This window comes from Peromyscus eremicus, chromosome X (genome assembly GCF_949786415.1).
Source record: "Peromyscus eremicus chromosome X, PerEre_H2_v1, whole genome shotgun sequence".
Lineage (NCBI taxonomy): Eukaryota > Metazoa > Chordata > Mammalia > Rodentia > Cricetidae > Peromyscus > Peromyscus eremicus.
This window is the reverse complement of record NC_081439.1, coordinates 11270439-11290230: the sequence shown is the minus strand read 5'-3', so window position 1 is coordinate 11290230 and position 19792 is coordinate 11270439. Positions and strand designations below refer to the sequence as shown.

At 48.0% G+C, this 19792-nt stretch overlaps 1 protein-coding gene across 3 annotated transcripts; it reads right to left on the bottom strand.

The window, feature by feature from the left end:
• Nucleotides 1-5773: 5773 nt before the first annotated feature.
• Wdr13 (WD repeat domain 13) lies at nucleotides 5774-14283 on the bottom strand. Of its 3 annotated transcripts, none has more exons than XM_059251025.1 (9): nucleotides 13108-14283; nucleotides 12115-12430; nucleotides 10890-10999; nucleotides 10640-10770; nucleotides 9769-10076; nucleotides 8667-8847; nucleotides 8432-8573; nucleotides 6535-6653; nucleotides 5774-6155 (listed from the first exon to the last, which is right to left on the bottom strand). In XM_059251025.1, the coding sequence occupies exons 1-9, from the start codon at nucleotides 13146-13148 to the stop codon at nucleotides 5971-5973; spliced, it is 1533 nt and encodes a 510-aa protein (XP_059107008.1). In that variant the 5' UTR covers nucleotides 13149-14283; the 3' UTR covers nucleotides 5774-5970. The 3 variants fall into 3 exon arrangements, with proteins under 3 accessions (XP_059107008.1, XP_059107009.1, XP_059107010.1); XM_059251026.1 differs by having other exon boundaries at nucleotides 12190-12430; nucleotides 13108-14279; XM_059251027.1 differs by lacking the exon at nucleotides 13108-14283 and having other exon boundaries at nucleotides 12115-12469.
• Nucleotides 14284-19792: the final 5509 nt, after the last annotated feature.

Genomic DNA, 19792 nt, shown 5'->3' with positions numbered 1-19792 from the left:
GTGCACGCCTTTAATCCCAGCACTCGGGAGGCAGAAGCAGGCGGATCTCTGTGAGTTCGAGGCCAGCCTGGGCTACAAAGTGAGTTCCAGGAAAGGCGCAAAGCTACACAGAGAAACCCTGTCTCGAAAAAACAAAAAAAAGTGCCAGTATCGTGCATGGGCAGTGGTGGGGCGCGATTCTGATCTGAGCACTAGGGAGGCAGAGGCAGGAGGATCTCTATGAGTGTGAGGCCAGCCTGATCTACAAAGCCAAGTTCCAGGACAGCCAGGGTGACACAAAGAAACCCTGTCTTGAAAAACCAACAAAACACCAAAACAAAACAGGAAAAAGTTGACATGAGATAAAACGTGTGAGGTCTGAAATTATGGCTTTTTCTCCTCAGTTTCCTCCCATCCCTCTCACGTGGCTCAGAGAACCAAATACCAGAGACCAGAGGAGTGAAATGTGTGAGGGAAAGAAAAGATCAGGAGAGAGCAGAGCAGGGCTCATGAAAAAAGGAAAGGGGAAGGGGGAATCGAACCTGAAGGGTCCAGGCACTGTATCCCAGTACGCTGCCTCAAGACCACAACAAGCCTTAGCAGAGTCTGCCTAAACGAACTTATGAAGCTGCTGTGACGTATGTTAACGACTCCGGAAGTCAGGACTTAGAATGTAGCTAGATCCACTTCCACGGACCCAAGACTCCCAACCGGTTTAAATCGCCCTCCTTGCGTGAACTTACAGTTCTCAAAACCACAGTAAACTGACTGTTAAAGGACCCAACACTTTGAGACCTCTGCTAAAAAAACCACCTTGTGACCCAACTGACCGTTGGTGGTGTTGATCACGTGAGGAACGTCAATCATCTCTGCAAAGCCATGGAATGCTTAGGTCCAGTACCTGACACATATCACCTTCTCAATAAATGTCTGTATTCTGTAGATGATCTGTGTAAGGTCCTGTGTGGGAGACAGGTGAGAAGATTGAAGAAATCACCGGGTCCATCACTACTGGATATTTGTAGCCATAGGAACAATAGCTGCTGTAATATTTTAAAAATGATTTATTTATTTTTATTTTATGTGCATTGGAATTTTTGCCTGCATGCATGTCTGTGTGATTGTGTCAGATTCCTTGGAACTGGAGTTACAGACAGCTGTGAGTTGTCATGTGGGTGCTGAGAATTGGACCCGGGTCCTCTGTAAGCGCAGCCCGTGCTCTTAACCACTGCGCCATTTCTCTGGCCCCCGATTTTCTTCTTGCCTCACAAGTGTCATGCATGACTCTGCCAAGCCTGGTATTTGCAGAGACAACCTGTCTCCCCCGATGAAACTAGATGATTTCATGGAAGCCTGAGTTCGAGGCTATGTCAGAGGAGCAGTGGTTGTGTAGTTAACAAGACCTCTGCTTAAGAGGCCTAGCAAGCGAAAAGCACTTGTTGCTCTTGCGAAGGACCCAAGCTGGAGTCCCAGAGTCCACATGGTGGTTCACAACCATCTGTAACTGTGGTTCCAGGGGATCTGGTGCTCTCTTGTGACCTTCATAGGCACCAGGTACCCATGTGCAGACAAAACATTCATATACATAAAATAAAAATGAAAAATATAAACAAAAACTTCAAGACTTCTACTTTAAAAAGATTGTATGAGCTGGACAGTGGTGGTGCATGCCCTTAGACCCAGCACTTGGGAGGCAGAGGCAGGCAGATCTCTAAGTTTGAGGCCAGCCTGGTCTACAAAGTGAGTTCCAGAACAACCAGGGCTGCATAGAGAAATCATGTCCCAGAAAACCAAAACCAAACAAAATAAAAAAGATTTTACTTTGTATATGTGTGTATGTCTATGTATGTGTGTGCCATGTGTGTGTATCTGCAGAAGCCAGAAGGATTGAGATCCATTGGAGCTGCAGTTAAAGGTGGTTATGAGCCAACTGATGTGGGTGCTGGGAACCCAACTTGGGTCCTCTGGAAGAGCAGCAAGGGCTTTTAGCCTCTGAGCCATCTCTCCAGCCTCTACAGGACGTTTTTATGGAGTCTGATTCAAGGTCAGATCAGACATGTCTTGATAGTGCTAGAGTTCACAAACGCCCAGCTGGAGCAGAGGGTTAGTGGTGGTGGGATATTAACCAAGAGACCTAGATTCAAGGTTGAGCCAAAGAATATTCATCCAAAATTCCAATACAAAACACTAAAAGAGCATTCGTGGTGAAACAGTTTGGGGGAGTTTAGGATTAGAACCAAGTAGAAAAGGTCATAGAATAGTTAACAGACACAGAGTGTAAGGCATGCCAAGAGGAACTGATGTTGCCTAAGGTTCAAGATCAGAGTAGTTATAGAGGAATAGAAACTATAGGCCAGCGGGCAGTGGGGAAAAGAAACACAGAGAGGCCAGCATTTGAGGGAAGATCTGAAAAGTATCAACAGGGTACTACTGTACTGAGGGCCCAGAAGCACTGAGTATGGGAAAACCAACAGAGGCTTAAGTTTTCAGGTTTTGGAGCTGAAGAGCATTGCTCGTGAGTTACCCCAGATCTGGATTCAATGGTCTTGGAAAGCCGGATTGAGAGTGGAAGCACAGAGTCCCACGTTGGAGGTAGGATACCATGACACTGATGGAAGGCTCAAGGAGACTGGAGCCAAGAGTAAAGGCGGTGGTCCTGATGGTGGAGGCATCAACAGAGATCCAGGTTTCAGAGTAGGCCATCCGGACACCAACAACAGTAGACTTGCAAGTATCTGGTGGCTGGAGAGATGGCTCAGTGGCTGTGAGCACCAGTTATTCTTTCAGAGGCCCCGGGTTTGGTTCCCAGCACCAACATGGTGGTCTACAGATGTGTCTGTAACTCCAGTTCCAGGAGATCTGACACCGTTCTGGCCTCTGTGGATACCACAGGTATTGATGGCACACAGACATACATACAGGCAAAACAACCATACACACAAAGTAAAAATGATTTTAAATTGAAACAAAAATTACTCTAAAGTATCTGGCTAGGCTTGGTGGTGAATGCCTGTAATCCAGCACTTGGGAGGCTGAAGCAGGAAGACAGTTAGAGGCTAGCCTGGGCTACACAGAGAGACTCTGTCTCAAAACAGTGTTTGAGTTTGAGGCCGCAGTAGATAGGCATCGGTGAAGGACACAGTAAGAAATACCCAGGAACAGGTTTATAGTTCAGTGGCAGAACTTTTGTTCAGTACACACACAGGTCCGGGCTCCATCCCTAGGAACAAAACCAAACAAATGCCCAGATCTGAGGCCTGACCAAAGAGCCAGTAATGGTAGAATAGTTGACAAAGGCCTGGGCTTAAGTTTGAATCACATGGGCATTTCCTGCCAGTATAGAGGTCAGAACTAGTAACATTAGGGGGAACTGACGGTAAAATAGTAGAATTCCAGACATAAGGTTAAGATCGAGACTCATCAGAGCAAAAACAACAGAAGTCCATATTCAAGTTCAAAGTCAGATCAGTAGACAAGTGTTGGTGGAAGCTCAGATTTTAGGCTTGACTAGTGGTACACACTGGCGGGGGAATAATTAAAGAAATGCTCAGCTCCAGGCTTAGCCCTGAGCTGCTCGTGATAGTGCAGCATGTGACTAGCACCTAGGGTCAAAATAGACAAAGGGCGTAGACCAGGACTAGCTCTGATGAAATGATGACAATTCTGATGTCAAGCCAGAGGCACAGTGATGACAGACAAAGTAAGAGAGGCCCAAGGTTGACCAATAGCATTATTTTTTATTCTTTCTTGCTTACTCAGTGTTTAGGTTCCTTTAGGTTGTGAGTCAAAAGTGTCACCAAGATGAAATTAAAGTAGAACGTCAATTCTGCCACCTCAAAAATTTTACAAGGAGGAAACCCCCCAAATCATGCAAACAATATTCATCAACCATCCTGAAACCAGACTCACTAAAGAAAATGGAGAGTGTGAAGAAAAGGAAGTTCGAGAAAACTGGTATTTCCCCAAATTATCTTGCTCCCTCTAGACCTTGATTGAAACCGTATCTATTTGGTGCAGCAGAGAGTTAATACACAGGTCTCAACTGTTATCCTTGGGAGGGTCTCTTTGAAGATTAGTATTCAATTGGTGTGTGGTACCCTTCACTGTATCCGTCAGCTGTACTGTCTGTCTTCATAGGAAATCAGACCCTCAAGCTGGGTTAGGAATGTTGGCACACATACATGATTTTGACAACATGACCAGTCCAGCTCACTGGTATCATTATCTCATAACCATTTGCCTAAATCTGTCTGATGGAGCCAGAAACGCTTTGGCTACAAGTGATCACACTATTAAACGACAGATTAAATAAACAGGGAATTATCTTCTTCCCTCAAAGAGCTGCTGTTAGCTCCACAGCTCAGCAATACTGTGCTACCAGGTTGGTGACTCTGAAGTCCCAAGATGTTAGCCAAGATTCCAACTGATGCAAATGTAGCAGCACATGGATGTGGGAGAATTAGCTTTAAGGGCCCCTGGTGATTCTTCAGACTGAAATTTCTTCATGATTCTAACCATTGACAATGACTTTGGAACTTATTTCCTTGCCAATACCCAATAATGAACTAATTTAGTATTTGGTCTCTGAGCTGGTCAAGGGCTTAAATTAGGGCCCTGGATGGACATGGGAGGAGCTAGGGGTGAGCTTACAGATTTTCTCCTTCTTCCTCCCCACAGGAGGAGCTGTAGCTCAGCCCGAGTCCATGGCTGCCTGCATGCTAATCTAGAACTCCAAGAACTCAACACACCACTTCTGCTCCCTGGTTGGGGGCCACAAGTCAATGTACAGGTAAGAGTGGGGTTCACCTAGCCAGAAGCTGTCAGGTTGGGAGCTTTTACAATCTAATCTGATGAAACCCTTGGGGTTGAACTCACCATTCCTCTCCTAATTTCTCTATTGCTGTCTGATCCTGCACCCCAACCTCCCTCACCCAGGAAAAGGCAAGCTCCTCAGCAGGGCCCACAAAGCCCTCCAGACCTAACGTCATGTGTCACACTCAGCCAGGTCATACTCTGACACACTCCAGTCTCGGTGCCTCTGCGCTAGCCTTTCTTTCTGTTGAGGACGTTCTTCTACCCCGCCCCCCACGATGACCTCCCTCATTTCATTCGGATCTTCAAATGACATCGCCAAAAGCAGCTCCCCGCTCCGTCCCTGCAACCTCATGCCCTTTCTTCCTTTCATTGTCTCCACACCGCCCATCTTTAACTAGCCTATTATATACAGATGCTTCTCCACTCAACAGGGTTAGACCCCAACCAATCTGCCTTAACTTGAACTAGCGTATGTCGAAAATGCATTAATATACCTAACCTACCAAACACCCTAGCTTAGCCCCACCTACCTTAAATGGGCTCAGAACAGTGACATTATTCTACAGGTAGGCAAACTCACCTAACGCAAAGGCTATTTTATAACAAAGTGTTGACTAGCTCATGTAATTTACTGAACACCATACTGAAAGTAGCAAAACAAGACCAGGTGTATGTGTGTGGTTCTGTAGCACTGTACGGTCAAAAAGTTGAAAAATTATAAAGCAAATTATACTCCAAGGAATGGCTGTACTTCGTATACCGTGTGCTTCCGGCCCCTAGGATGCAAGCCCACAGGGCAGGGATTTCCGTTGGTTGAGGCCACAGCAGGATCCCTCCTTTTCAGAACAGTTCCTGACAACACAGTTGCTGCTCTCATTCCTGTCTACTGACTGCACAACTACGTGATATGTCACAGCAGATACTCGGTGCTTGCTGCATGGATGAACACAGTACTGCAGAACTGAGGAAGCCATCTCCCTTTCACTGGAGGGCTCAGTGCTCCCTAGTGCCCCCTTGTGGGAGACCTGGGAGTTGCCCCTCAACACAACCACAGAAATTTTATTTACAACACAAGACCGGAGGGAGAGGAGGGAGAGGAGGGAGAGGAGGGAGAGGAGGGAGAGGAGGGAGCGGAGGGAGCAGCGGGAGCGGGGGCAGTGCAGGGCTGGCAGAACTCTACTTTTGCTCCCGTCTCCAGACGATGACCATGCCGCTGGCGTCGCTGGACGCCAGCAGACTCTCGTCACAGTTGAAGCTGACGTCAAGCACAGGTGCACTGTGGCCCTGCAGCTTGTTCACAGCAGCCTTGGCCGCCCGCTCCACGTCAAAGAAGTGAACACACATATCCTCACTGCCTGTCACTGTCCGGATAAGAGGGAGAGAGGGTCAGGAGGCTGGTGGCAAGTCCTTGAGGTTGTGTGAGGTGGGAGGGCCTCACGTAGCTTGGGGTAGTAGTCTAAAAGGAACCATCCCTAGATGGGAGTTCATCTGCCTCCTTTGGTTCTGTGGGCAGTATGGGAGGTTTTAGGCAAGTGTGGAGTCTGTTCTCAGCTATGAACTTCCCAAGCTGTTTGTGGCTCCATGTTGAAAGTGTTTAGGCATGAGGCTGTTAGGGCACAAGGGAGCACAAGGCCCAGGAAGTCATGGCATCAGGGTGTCATGGTGATGGAGCCAGGCTGGCAGTAGTAGTGGTCTCTGCCTCTTCCCAGTTCCCCGGGTCCCCTGCTTCTGAGCACTCACCCACACAGGCCCCCTGCCGGAAGGACATGAGAGGGCAGAAGATACTGCGCACAGGGTGTGAGCTCTGCTCAATGGGGAAGCTTCTCTTCAGTTGCAGAGTCCCTTCATTGTCCACCACTCTGAAGAGAAGGCAAAAGAAAGGGGGTCAGGGCAGAGCCTCAGCCTCAGGAGATGACCAGCAGTTTATGTTCTGAATCCTGTATCTGAGACATTCACAGTGGTCATGAAATTCAGATTGTTTTTTCATTTGGAGACAGTCTTACTATGTTGTACAAGCTGAGTTTGAACTCAGGCATTCAAGTGATCCCCCTGCTTCAGCCCTAGAGTGCTGGCATCACAGGTATCTATCATCACCCCCAGCATTTTTTTTCAATTTCCTTATTTTCGTTTTGTGTGTATGGGTGTTCTGCCTGCATGTATGTCTGTGCGCCATGAGTGTACAGTACTGGAGGAGACCAGAAGAGGGTGTTGGATCCCTTGGACTGGAATTACAGAGAGTTGTGAGCTGCCATGTGGGTGCTGGGAACTGAACCTCACTCATCTGTAAGAGCAACAAGTAAGTTTTTTTTTTTTAAAGAAAGGATCTTACTGTGTAGTTTTCTGGCTGGCCTGGAACTTGCTATGTAGATCAGTCTAGCATTGAACTCATAGAGCTCAACCTGCTACCTCCCAAGTGCTGTGATTTAGGACATGAGCTCCCTCCTACCCCCGAGACAGGTTTCTCTGTGTAACAGCTCTGGCTGTCCTGGATCTCGCTTTGTAGACCAGGCTGGCCTCGAACTCACAGAGATCCGCCTGCCTCTGCTTCCCGAGCGCTGGGATTAAAGGTGTGCACCACCACTGCCCAGCAGGGCATAAGCTTATGTCCAGCTTTAAAAAGCATAATTTTTTTTGAAGTGATTCTGGTCATTAGGTTTTGTACCCTAGCTAGAGAACTGTAACATGACAGAGATGGGTGGGAAGAATGAATTTTGTCCTCAAATCAAAAGAACAAAACAATATAGGCTATGGGTGAATCTCAGTGGTAGAGTGTTATTAGCATGTACAAGGCTCTGGGTTCAATTCCCAGCACCAAATAAGGAAAAAGAAAGGGAACTGGAGAGATGATGCAAGTAGGTAAAGACACTTGCTGCCAGGCCCAACAACTTAGAGTTCGAGTCCTGGGACCTGCATGGAAGGACAGAATAAACTTCTACAAGCTGTCCTCTGACCTCCATATACGTTCCATGATATGTGAGCTCTCACACTGGCATGCATATGCACGTACACACACACACACACACACACACAAATAAATAAATAAATGTGAAAAAAATCAAAACAAAGGGAAACACGTGCTGATATTTTTCCTTTAATCATAGTATTGGGAGTGGAATCCACAGCCTCATATATGCTGGGCAAGTGCTCTCTCTACCACTGAGCTACTTTCTCAGCCCTTTATGTATTTTGCCTTAGTTTGCTTAACTATACCATCTGAGACAATAACAGTATCTACTTTCCAGGCTGTTGTGGGGATTAAAGAAGGTGGTATGTATGATGTGCTTTGAATAGGGCCTGGCCGTAGCAATGTTCATGTAGAGCTCATTAATGCTATTACTATTTATGTTGCTATTGCTATTGCCATACTGTACACTGTGTATACTGTAGGCCATGTATCACCATACTATGTAGTTTGTGTGTGTGTGTGTGTGTGTGTGTGTGTGTGTGTGTGTGTTTCTGGGATGGAACCCAGGGCTTTACACTTGCTAGACAAGCACTCTGCCACTAAGCTACATCCCCAACCCTACCCTCATCACACTGTGAGGTCAGACCCCTGTCCTTGGTGAAATGAATGTGAAGGAGACAGGTCTTGTTCCACTCTGCTGGCCCCGGTGGCCCCGATAGGGGAGGAACCCACCTGTAGAGCAGCAGTTTGTTGAGGCAGGCATTGATGAGCAGGGAGGGGTCCCGTGCTTCACGGCTGACCCAGGAGCGGGCGGAGATGCTGGTTACAGGGCTGCCCTCATGTACTACCAGTCGCTTGGCTTTGGTCAGCTTCCCTGAATCAGTGGAGGCAAAGGGGAGGGCAAGGACTGAGTCCTGGGAGAATCAAAAGAAGAGGGTACCTGAACAGAGGTCTGTGGCCTGCCTACCTGTGGCCATGTCAAAGAGAAAGGAGAAGATACTGCCACGGTCATCACCTGCCCAGAGAAGCCGGCCAGGGGCATCGAAAGACAGGGCGAGGACACGGCCTGTCAGCTTGCTGGAACCGCCCTTCACTTTCTTGCCTGTGGAGATGTTCATGACATGCACATTGTGCTTGGCATTCCCCACCTGTGGGTGGAATACATACACTCTCATTCCGACTCATCTAGTCCATCCTTGAGTTTAACACAGTAGGACTGTGGCAGGTACCCTGGAAGGTGACCCAGGCATAATTCCTACTTCCCAGCTATCCCCTCAACATGCCTACAATAGGCCAGTTGCTCATCAGAAAAAGGCAGTCTCAGAGCCAAAATGCTGCTCCTTGGCCAGTCTGAAAACTTGAGCTTAAAATACCCTTGAACCCTGGTCTGCCCCCTCTTGAAGCCCAAGAGCTGCTAGCACTGAAATGAGACAGGGCCCCAAGGACTAGCTTACTCATGGCCTGTTGTTCCCCTACATTTCAACTCTCTACCCCCAGGCCACGCCAGACTCTCCATGTCCTTCCTCTGCCCTCTGCCCACCAGTCTGTCCTAGAGTCTGACCACAGTGGGGCTGCCACTGATAGACTAGAAGAGCTTTCAGCCTCATCATCCTGCTCCCTAGCAGCAGCCTCTGGAGACAGAGAACTGTAAGACTGTGATGGGACTGGAGGAATCCCAGGGCCATGACCCCCCTGCCTAGCCCAGCCTGGAAGTCTACCACAGCAAGGCCTTCTCAGACCATGAACTGTGCTTTTTTTTTTTTTTTTTTTCCGAGACAGAGTTTCTCTGTGTAGCTTTGGTGCCTGTCCTGGATCTTGCTCTGTAGACCAGGCTGGCCTTGAACTCACAGAGATCCACCTGCCTCTGCCTCCCGAGTGCTGGGATTAAAGGCATGCGCCACCACTGCCTGGCTGAACTGTGCTTTTTATTGGTCTGTTTCTCTTTGAGTCTGCCCACAGGACTGCTGTGATAGGACTTGCAGGTATTAAACTTTATAGTCTGGTGCCCCAAGACAACCCTCCAGACCCAGCATGCCCGCCCTGGGTGAGCAGGTGTCCTGGAGCCTGACCACAGTGAGGTTGTTGTTGACAGGCTGGAAGGTGCAGCACAGCAGTTCAGCGCCATCAGGGTCAGGGATCTCACGGATGCAGCGGCCGTCCTCGGAGGCCCAGATGCGCATGGTGGCATCGAGGGAGGTGGACACGAGGATGTCATTGGAGAGGGACCAGGCGAAGTCGGAGACGCCACGTGTGTGGCCACGTAGCACATGGAGCACAGTGGGTGGGGCAGGCACCAGCTGGCACAGGGAGATGCTGCCGTCCAGTGAGCAGCAGGCCAGACGGTGCCGGTCGTCATTGGCGAAGTGTACCCTTGGGACTGCAAATGCCAAGGAGTCACTTGTGGGAGTCAACACATTCACTGAGCAAAGGAATGGTCACCTCAACAACGGGCTTTCCTTGGCTGACAGAGGCAGCTGTAAACCTTAGAAGACCCACTGCCAACGTGCTCTCTAAATCTAGCAGGCACTCTGAGGACTGCAAAGGTCTTCTGCAAGGCAAAAAAGCTGGCACTGTACTACTGCGTACTTTACAATAATCAAGCTCTCAGGAGTCTGCCAAACCCTCCGCACAGTGTGGCCCACCATACCCTCTGCAAGGAAGTTATCAGCAAAGGCTTTGAACTCTTCCAAGTGACTCATGAACTCAGATAGCCTGCTAAAAAGGGCTCTCTTGAGTTTCTGCAGCTCTTTACAGTACCTAAAGTAACAAAAACTTTGCAGACCACTTTGCAGAGGGCTTTTGCATTTGCTAGCAGTTTTACAAGTGGTAATTTCTCCTTCTGAGGTGTGGTGCCAGAGACCTTGCGTTCTGGAAAAATGATGCCTTGGGTAGTTGTTTGAACAAATGTTTGGTGATAGGTCTCACCACCCATTATCTTACCTGCCTCATCCACGTGCTGGTCAAAAACATGGTACATGCCTGCAAAGGCATAGTTTTCACTCAGCGATGTGTCCCCGGCCATGGCACGACTTGCCTCTGCCACCGATGTGGGTACCACACTGCCAGGAGGCCTGAGCCCCAACAGGAAGTAGGGGGCGATAGGAGGTAGGTGTGGGTGTTCAGACTGCCATATCGCAGGGCCTCTCTCCTCCTGGGGAACCTCCACCCACTGCCTGCCTCTGGTATGTACCTGTCCTCATAGACTGCTCGGTTCATTTGTGCCTGTAGCTGGTAGGAGCCTCGGCTGACAGAACGGCGGTGCCCTCGGGCCCCCAGGGTTCGAGGGTCATCTTCAAAGTCCTGCAAACAAGAGAGGGTCAGGGACGGTGCATGCCTCTAATTGCAGCACTTGGGAAACTGAGGCAGGAAGATCACTGAGCTCAAGGCCTGCCTTGGCTACATAGTGAATTTGAGGCCAGCCTGGGCTACATGGTGAGACCCTGTCTCAAAAGGAAAAGAAATGAGTCTTTGAGAACCACTGAAGTCTGGAGACTTCCAACTAGGACCAGACCTGATTCCGTCTCACCACACGTGGCACCTGCCACCACGTCACTGCTCACTTGCCCTCTTCAGTAGTTTCTTCACTAGCGCCTGTTTCTGCCCTTGCCCTGCTCCACATATCCTCAGCACAACACGTTTTCCTCACCAAGAATTACTACCCCCCCGACCCCAAACCACTCAGCCTCTCACTTCAGCCAGGTTTCATTGTTACCTCCTCAGAGAAGTCTTCCCTATTAAACATAGCTTCCTCCGTTAGCTCTTTAGCCGGGCGGCAGTGGCGTACGCCTTTAATCCCAGCGCTCAGGAGGCAGAAGCAGGTGGATCTCTGTGAGTTCGAGGCCAGCCTGGTCTCCAAAGCGAGATCCAGCACAGGCACCAAAACTACACAGAGAAATCCTGTCTCGAACTCCACCTCCCCCCCCCAAAAAAGGTAGTGCCTTTTCGTTCTTCTTTGCTGTGTTGGGTATAGAACCATCAGCCTCATGCATACTAGGCAAGCACTCTATCACTGAACTACATCCCTGCACCAATCTCTCATTCCTTTTTGTCTCCTAGGTTCATTTTATATTACTATTGTAGCATTCTCTACTACACCATGGTAATATCAACTCATTAATCTGACTTGCTCTGTGTTTATCTAATTCACTGCCTGTTTATCATGTTTATTGACTTACTTGCTATATTACCTTTTCTGTTTGTTTGTTTTTGTTTTTTGAGACAGGGTTTCTCTGTGTAGCTTTCGAGCCTGTCCTGGAACTCACTCTGTAGACCAGGCTGGCCTCAAACTCACAGAGATCCATCCGCCTGCCTCTACCTCCTGAGTGCTGAGATTAAAGGGGTGCGCCACCGCCTCCCGGCTGCTATATTACCTTTTAGTCCTCTACTGACACTAGAACAGTACTTTTGTACATTACCCGTGTTTGACAAAAGGCCATGATGACTATGGAGGTAGGGGAGATACATGGCAGGTGGTACAGCCAGGAGCTCACCTCCATTCGGTCAAGGGTAGTGCGGCTGCTGCGGACAATGCTGTTGCTATAGGCACGAGCACTGCCTGGCTCAGAGAGTGGCCCGTAGCGCTGACCCAATAGCTGGCCCCGTAGCCTCAGGTACTGCCGACGCAAGGCTGGGGGGTGGCCAGCCTTGGCATTCTCCCGCAGCAGCTGGCTGCGCCGGCGGATATACTGGGTCCGAAACTGTGGAAACGTTGGTGTGCGGTAGGCGTTGTACCTGTGGGGTCCAGGAGGCAGGGCAGGCAGCAGGCACAGGACAGAGGGAATAAATCAGCTCGAGGCATAGGGTAGTGCCATGAGGTGTTTGGCAGTGATTGGGATGGTAAGAGTGATCAACAGTGGTAAAGGGGGATTCTTCCTGGTACTGTGATGGGGGTAATTCTGCATTAATAACAGGTATGATGAAAAGGTAAGTCTGGAGACGATATTGTCAATCTGCAGCTCTGTTGGGGTCAGTCTAGGCCATCTATATTATCAGTCTAGTATGATGACAAACGTCAGATTGGCAATGTATGACAATGGAGGTTAGGGTCAAGTAGTGATAAAGGTTAATGTGGGGTAGCGATTGGGTAGTAATAGTAGGGTAGTGGTATCAAGAAAAGTTGGGGAAGAGGACAGGCAATAAGGAGCTAGATAGGAAGTCACCAGCCAGACTTCCACTTCCCACCCGAAGACAGTGTCTTTGCGCATGTCCATATCTAACCGCATTTTCCCAGCATGCTCTTTAGACCCTTCTCTAGCCGGGCCACTTCACCGCGGGACTATCCCACACCAAGCTAACTGCGCATGCTCACGCAGCCGCACCAGCCAAGTTCTCCGCCCAGCCTCACTTATCGCCATTGCTCATGCACCACAGTAAGTTCCGCTCCCATGGGCTCCAACCCCACGCCTCACCTCGCGTCCACTGCTAAGACTTGCTGCCACACCGCGGCCATTCCCTGGCTTCCTTCTATGGCGCGTCTGCCTGCGGGAGGCTGCAGGACAAGGGCTTGGAATGCCGGCGTCCCAGACAGAGGAAATCTAGTTCCGCCCCTTCCACCAGGTGACAGTTGCCATAGACACGAAGTCCCTCCACACAGGTGATGTCGCGAAATCCCACTGGGTCACTAGCATGGTCATCACTCCAGCCCTGCCTTTCCTGGGCAGCACTCCGGTGACTCACAGCAGCAATTCAGACATGACCCCGCCCTCCCCAGTTGCCTTAGCAACGCCCCTCCCCCACCCAGCCAGTCTTGTTTGACATTCCCCACCCATCAAGCCCTCTGCCTTCCCTTTGCTAGTCCTAGAGCATAGCCCAGGACCCAGGACCACCTCCGGGTCTGCCCCTGGTTCTTGAGGCCCCCGGGGCGGCCCTGAGCCCGGTGTCACCGGTTCCTTCTCTCCTCCCTGTCTCAAGCTCCAGGCAAGATGGCTGCCTGCAACCAGAAAGAGCTGCCGAGCACAGAGCAAATCGATAGGAACCTTTCCCAGGGCGTGGGAGCCTCGCAGGCGCATTAAAGGATTGTAGTTTCCCGTACAAGGACAGAGGCTCCACCCCTTGAGTTCTAGTCATTTTCCCCTTGACACCTTTTGTATACAAAGGGATAAAGTACTGGGGTTAGAGGGACAGGGTGAATGTCAACCACTTGCTAAAAATGAGAAATAATGACTTTCTTGTGAAAGTCGTTTAGACTCTTCTCAGCAGCACGAATTTGGCCCCAGGCAAAACTTGAATAAAGTATATACAGAGACTGGCCATACACGCAGGGACTGACTCCTAAAACATTCTCTAGCTCTTAGAGCAGTGATGAATCTCTAGACACGTATGTAATGAGAATCCATGTGTCTGTTCACTGGGAGTAACTGGACTTGGATGGTTGCCCCTAGTAAACTTGATTGAAACTTGAGTGTTTTAAATAACAAGATGCAATTAGGAAAAACAGCTTTGGGGGTTTGACCCAAGGAATCTATCCCAATTGTCTGCTATTCACTTTAAACTAGAATCTGTATCTTAGATATTCATCTCAGAGTCATAAAGATAAACAGAATTTACAAGGCTGAAATTCAAGATGTAAGTCTAGCCTAATGGTAATCCTATAAAGGGAGTGAAGTGGGGGGGGGGGAGTGACAGGAGGATCATGAATTTGAATCCAGCCTGGTCTAGTCAATTCTAGGCCACCCTGGGCTACATAGTGAGAGCCTATCTCAAAAAGCAAGCAAGAAGGGTGGAGATGGCTCACTGGGTAATTTGTTGCATAAGACTTTGTTTTTAAATCTCTAGATCTCTGTAAAGGCGGAAGGAGAGAACCCAGCCCCTAGTTGTCTTCTGACATCCACAGGTGTGCTGTGGCCTACAACCCCCAACAAATAAAAGCTTTGTTAAAAGCAAGCAGGAAAAGAAACTCAAGGTGTAATATAGTTTCCTACTGTACCTTAACATCAGCTGACCCAATTTTCAAAACTGACTTTTACAGTAAATATAATCAACTGTCATTAATTTGGCTTTTTCAAAAATATATTCTTATTTCATGTATATTGGTGTTTTGCCTGCATGTATGTCTATGTGAGGATATCAGATCTTGGAGTTAGACAGTTGTTAGCTGCCATGTGGGTGCTGGGAATTGAACCCCAGGCCTCTGGAAGAGCAGTTGGTGCTCTTAACCACTGAGCCATCTCTCCAGCCGCCTTAATTTGGCTTTCTATGGCTGTGATAAAACACCGACGAAAAGCAATTTGGGGGAGAAAAAGGTTTATTTCACCTTAGAATCCCCAGGTCACAATCCATCACTAAGAGAAGTCAGGGCTAAAAATCACGGCAGGAACTGACTCAGTGATCGTGGAGGAACACTGCGCACTGGCTTGCTCCCCACGGCTTGCTGTAGCCTGCTTCTTTATACAACCCATGCCCACTTGCCCACAGGTGGCACCACCCACATCAATCACTAATCAAGAAAATGCCCAACAGACATCCCTACAGACCAATGTGATGGGAGCATTTTCTCAGTTGAGGTTCCCTCTTTCCAAATGATTCTAACTTGGGTCAAGCTGACAAAAAAACCAATCAACTAAGTAATGTTTTTAGGTTGACTGACTGGAGGAATAAAAATAGGTGAATCCTGTTGATGGTTTCTCCTTTGTCACTGGATCACTGCTGTAAAATATCCTCTAACAATTGCTAAAGAATGAGCTGTATTTCTTTTTTTTTTTTTTTTTGGTTTTTCGAGACAGGGTTTCTCTGTGTAGCTTTGCGCCTTTCCTGGAACTCACTTGGTAGCCCAGGCTGGCCTCGAACTCACAGAGATCCGCCTGGCTCTGCCTCCCGAGTGCTGGGATTAAAGGCGTGTGCCACCACCGCCCGGCGAGCTGTATTTCTTGGCACAAAGAAATATAGCTTTAACAAGACTGTAAATATTCATCGGACAAAGTGTTGGACACGTTTAAGTAACTTGCTTATATGGTACAGGAGATAGGATCCAGGGCTTCAGACATGCTAAGCAAGTTCCTTTCGTTTTAAAGACAGGGTCTCATGTAACCCAGGCTGGCCTCCAACTCATTACATAGCTGAGGATAACCTTGAACTTATCCTTCTGTCTCCACTTCCTAAGTCTTGGGTCATCACAACTGGCTTCCACTCCTTTATTAGTTTTTTGAGACAAAGTAGTCCAGGCTGAGCTGGGCAGTGGTATTGCGCACCTTTAGTCACAGCACTTGGGAGGCAGAGGCAGGTGGATCTCTGTAAGTCTGAGGCCAGCCTGGTCTACAGAGCAGTTTCAGGACAATCATGGCTACATTGAGAAACTCTGTTGCAAAAAAACCCCCAAAAAACCCAAAAAACAATTAACCAACCAATCGAAGAGTAGTCCAGTCTGGCCTTCAACTGGAAATGTAGCCTTGAACTTCTGATCCTCTTTTTTTTTTTTAAACTTCCCCACTGCTGGGATTAAAGACATGTGCCACCAAGCCCCAGATCTATTTTTTTTTTTTTTTTTTTTTTTTTACTTAGTCTTGCTAAATTTCTCAGGCTGGCCTGGATATTGTAATACTTCTAAGTAGGCAACATTACATTATTCATCACCACATCCAGCCAATTAAATCTTAATAGGAATGTGGTGAATCCTGTTACCATCCCTAGTTTAGAGAGAAAATATAAAGCTCCAGAGAATTAGAGGGTGACATTCTGTCTAACTGCCCCTCATCTGTGATCCAGACTATATTTTTGTCCTTTTTTATTTATCACCAAGAATGCTGTGGTCAATGTGTCTTAAAATTGTACTCCATTTATTTACTTGGGAGGGGACACCCATACCACAGTGCATGTGTGGAGGTCACTGGATGACACACAGGTGTCAGTTCTGAGTTCCAGGGATCCAGCTCATATCCTCAGCTTTGGCAGCAAGGGCTTTTCTCCACTGAGCCACCTTGTTGACCCTTCTCTTTTTGAGAGTCTCTCAGGAAGGTCCAGATTAGATACCACAATCTAATGACAGGACTCAGTGTGAATCAGTCATCAATACAAAGGGTTTGTGCTAGCTTTTTCGCGAATATTTGCTATTGTTTCAAGAAGCAGTAAAATTTTTGAAAAGACAGTATAATTTGGCCACTAGGAGAGGCTCTCAGGCAAGTCATAGAACCTGTTTGTGACTCAGTCTCTCCATGTGAAAAAAACCTGTCTCACAGGTACGGGTTAGACTAGTTAATACATATAAAGCTTTGGCTAGCACCTGGAATAGATACTAAATTTTTATTTTTAAAAATGAGCATACAAGGCTGGGTGGTGCCGGCGGCGGTGGCGCACGCCTTTAATCCCAGCACTCGGGAGGCAGAGGCAAGTGGATCTCTGTGAGTTCGAGGCCAGCCTGGTCTACAGAGTGAGTTCCAGGAAAGGCGCAAAGCTACACAGAGAAATCCTGTCTCAAAAAAAAAAAAAATGAGCATACAATATTTAAGTTTTATTATAGTACTTTCAAATATATTTCTTCTTGGGGGCTGAGAAGATGGCTCAGTGGTTAGGAGCACCATTGCTGTTGTAGAGGACCTGAGTTCAGATCCCAGCACCCACACTATGTGGCTCAGAATTGCCTGTAACTCCAGTTCCAAAGGATCCACTGCCCACTTCTGGTCTCCATGGGCACCTGCACACACGTGGCATTCACACACAAAAATTAAAATATAATTTCTCTTGACTCCTCCATTTTGGCATCTCCCCAACTCCTGTACCCTTCCTTGCCCAGTAACTCCCTTTCCTTCTTTAACAACTTTTTGCCCCCTCTCGTGGTCCCCTTTCAACTTCATGACCTACGTTCACATTTACTGTTGTTTTTAATAAAACTTAGTGGACCCATCTGTCAAGGTATTTCAGGTGCAGAGGTCATATTAATTAGAACTACAGGCACCTCTTGCACTTACTCGTCACCTTTGAATTTTAGGGGTTAGAGAGGTGGCTCAGCATTTATTTAAAACTCAGAGGGGTTTGCTGTTTTTCCAGAGGACCCAATTTCAGCTCCTAAGATGATGTCAGGCAGCTCATTAACTACCTGGACTCCAGCTCCAGGGGATCTGATGCCCTCTTCTGGCTTCTGCAGGCACACACACAAACAGGAAAATTTCTTTTCAATTTCTATTTTTATTTATTTATTTTTAGACAGGGTCTATTATGTAGCCCTTGCTGTCCTGGAACTCATTGTAGAGATCCATCTGCCTCTGCTTCCCGAGTGCTGGGATTAAAGCTGTGCTCCATGACACCCAGCTTCTCTTCCTTTTTTTTTTTTAAGTAATTTTTTAAAATAATCTTTACTTTAGGTGCATTGTCGGTGTGAAGGTGTTAGATTTCCTGGAACTGGAGTTGCAGACAGTTTTGAACTGCCATGTGGGTGCTGGGAATTGAACCCGGGTCCTCTGGAAGAGCAGTCAGTGCTCTTAACCACCCAGCATCTTTTCAATTTTGAAATCATTTACTTGCTCTCATGATATTATATACTAGTTTGAACAAGCTGATGATCAGGCAGTTAGCTTGTAGCTGAGAAAGGCCGATTTAACTCTGCTTTAATGGCCAGGGAGAGTCTCAGTCTTGTGTGTATCAAGTCATGAGAAGCAGCTCCTGGAGGTTGAGTGACCAGTTACAATGGTGACTTAGAAAAGCTCCGGCCCACTGGAGCTTTCATGCCCATTGACTTTAACAGGATCCAGGGCAGTTTTACTGTCGGCTGAGTTAAGGTCACAGCCCAAGAAAAGAAAATTGAAGACAGGTAAGCCACGACTCTGAAGATGACGCTCACAATAGCAACTCGGCTGGTACAAGAGGTCATTTGTCTTCCAGATTCATCTTCCCCTTGTGTTTCCTGCCTATCTGACCTGCAAAGCCTAAAAATGCAAAGAAAAGCACAGGACTACATGGGGGGGGGGGGCTGTGTACTTCTCATGACTACCACCTGCTGAAATCAGGGGACAGATTGGAACATTATTTGAAGGAAAGCCTAGGTGGCTTGAGGTGTACTAAGAACCATGGCAAGGTACTGAAATGGGAGGAGCCATAGAGCTGAGGTGCAATTAGAAGGAGATACTGAATTCTTTGTTTTGAGATAGGGTTTCTGTGTAGCCCTGGCTGTTCTGGAACTTGCTCTGTAGACTATGCTAGCCTCAAACTCAAGATTCACCTGCTTCTGCCTCCCAAATGCTGGGATTAAAGGTGTGCACCACTACAGCCCAGCTAGATAATTCTTATTGACTTTTTCCTCCAAATGGGGCAAGTGAGGATTGAAGTATAAAATCACAAGTTAAATTCCACCATTTTCTGCTGGGTGGTGATGGCGCACATATTTAGTCCCAGAGCTCAGGACAGAGGCAGGTGACTCTGAATTTGAAGCCAGCTAGGTCTAGAGAGTGAATTTCAGGACAGCCAAGACTGCAGAGAAACTGGGGGGGAGGGGGAGTATTCACCATTTCCTGATGGGCAAACTACCTGTCTCTAAAACCAAAGTTTTCATAGTGACAAGTCAGAAAGGACCTGATTCAGAAACAAGGCTCCTTCGCTGTTAGGAAAGCCTCATGGTCTCCTGGAACATCGAGCCAGCTTTCTGCAAAAGTATTTCTCATTCTCCTTGGGTGCCAGGCCCTAGAAAAACAGCAGCAACCCAGCCAAAATGGTCCCTGCTCTCACCAAGCTGTTGTTCCAGCTGTCAAATAGAAACAATTCAAGAAATCACTAATCAGACTGGTTAGTGTTGAGTTAGGGGTGAACATGTCAGCTAAAGAAGATGTCCTGCATGGGGTGGGGTGATCGTGATCTGTCCCTGGTGCATGGGCAGTCTTTGGGAAGCTGGTGCCTGCAGTGTGGCACCTTGTGCAGCCTTGGTGCGGTGGGGAGGGGCTTGGACCTGCCTTGGCTCTGCTGACTCCCCATGGGAGACCTTGATTTGGAGGATGTGGGGATGGGTGGTGGCTTGGGAGGGAGGGCTAGGGGTGGGAGGAGGTGAGATCTGTGGGTGGTATGTAGAATGAGTAGAAAATTTAATTAAAAAATGAAAAACAAACGTCCTGAGCTCAGGATCCAGCGATTAAAGCCTCAATTCTGGTGCCCTGGGTTAGCTGTCAGCCATTATAG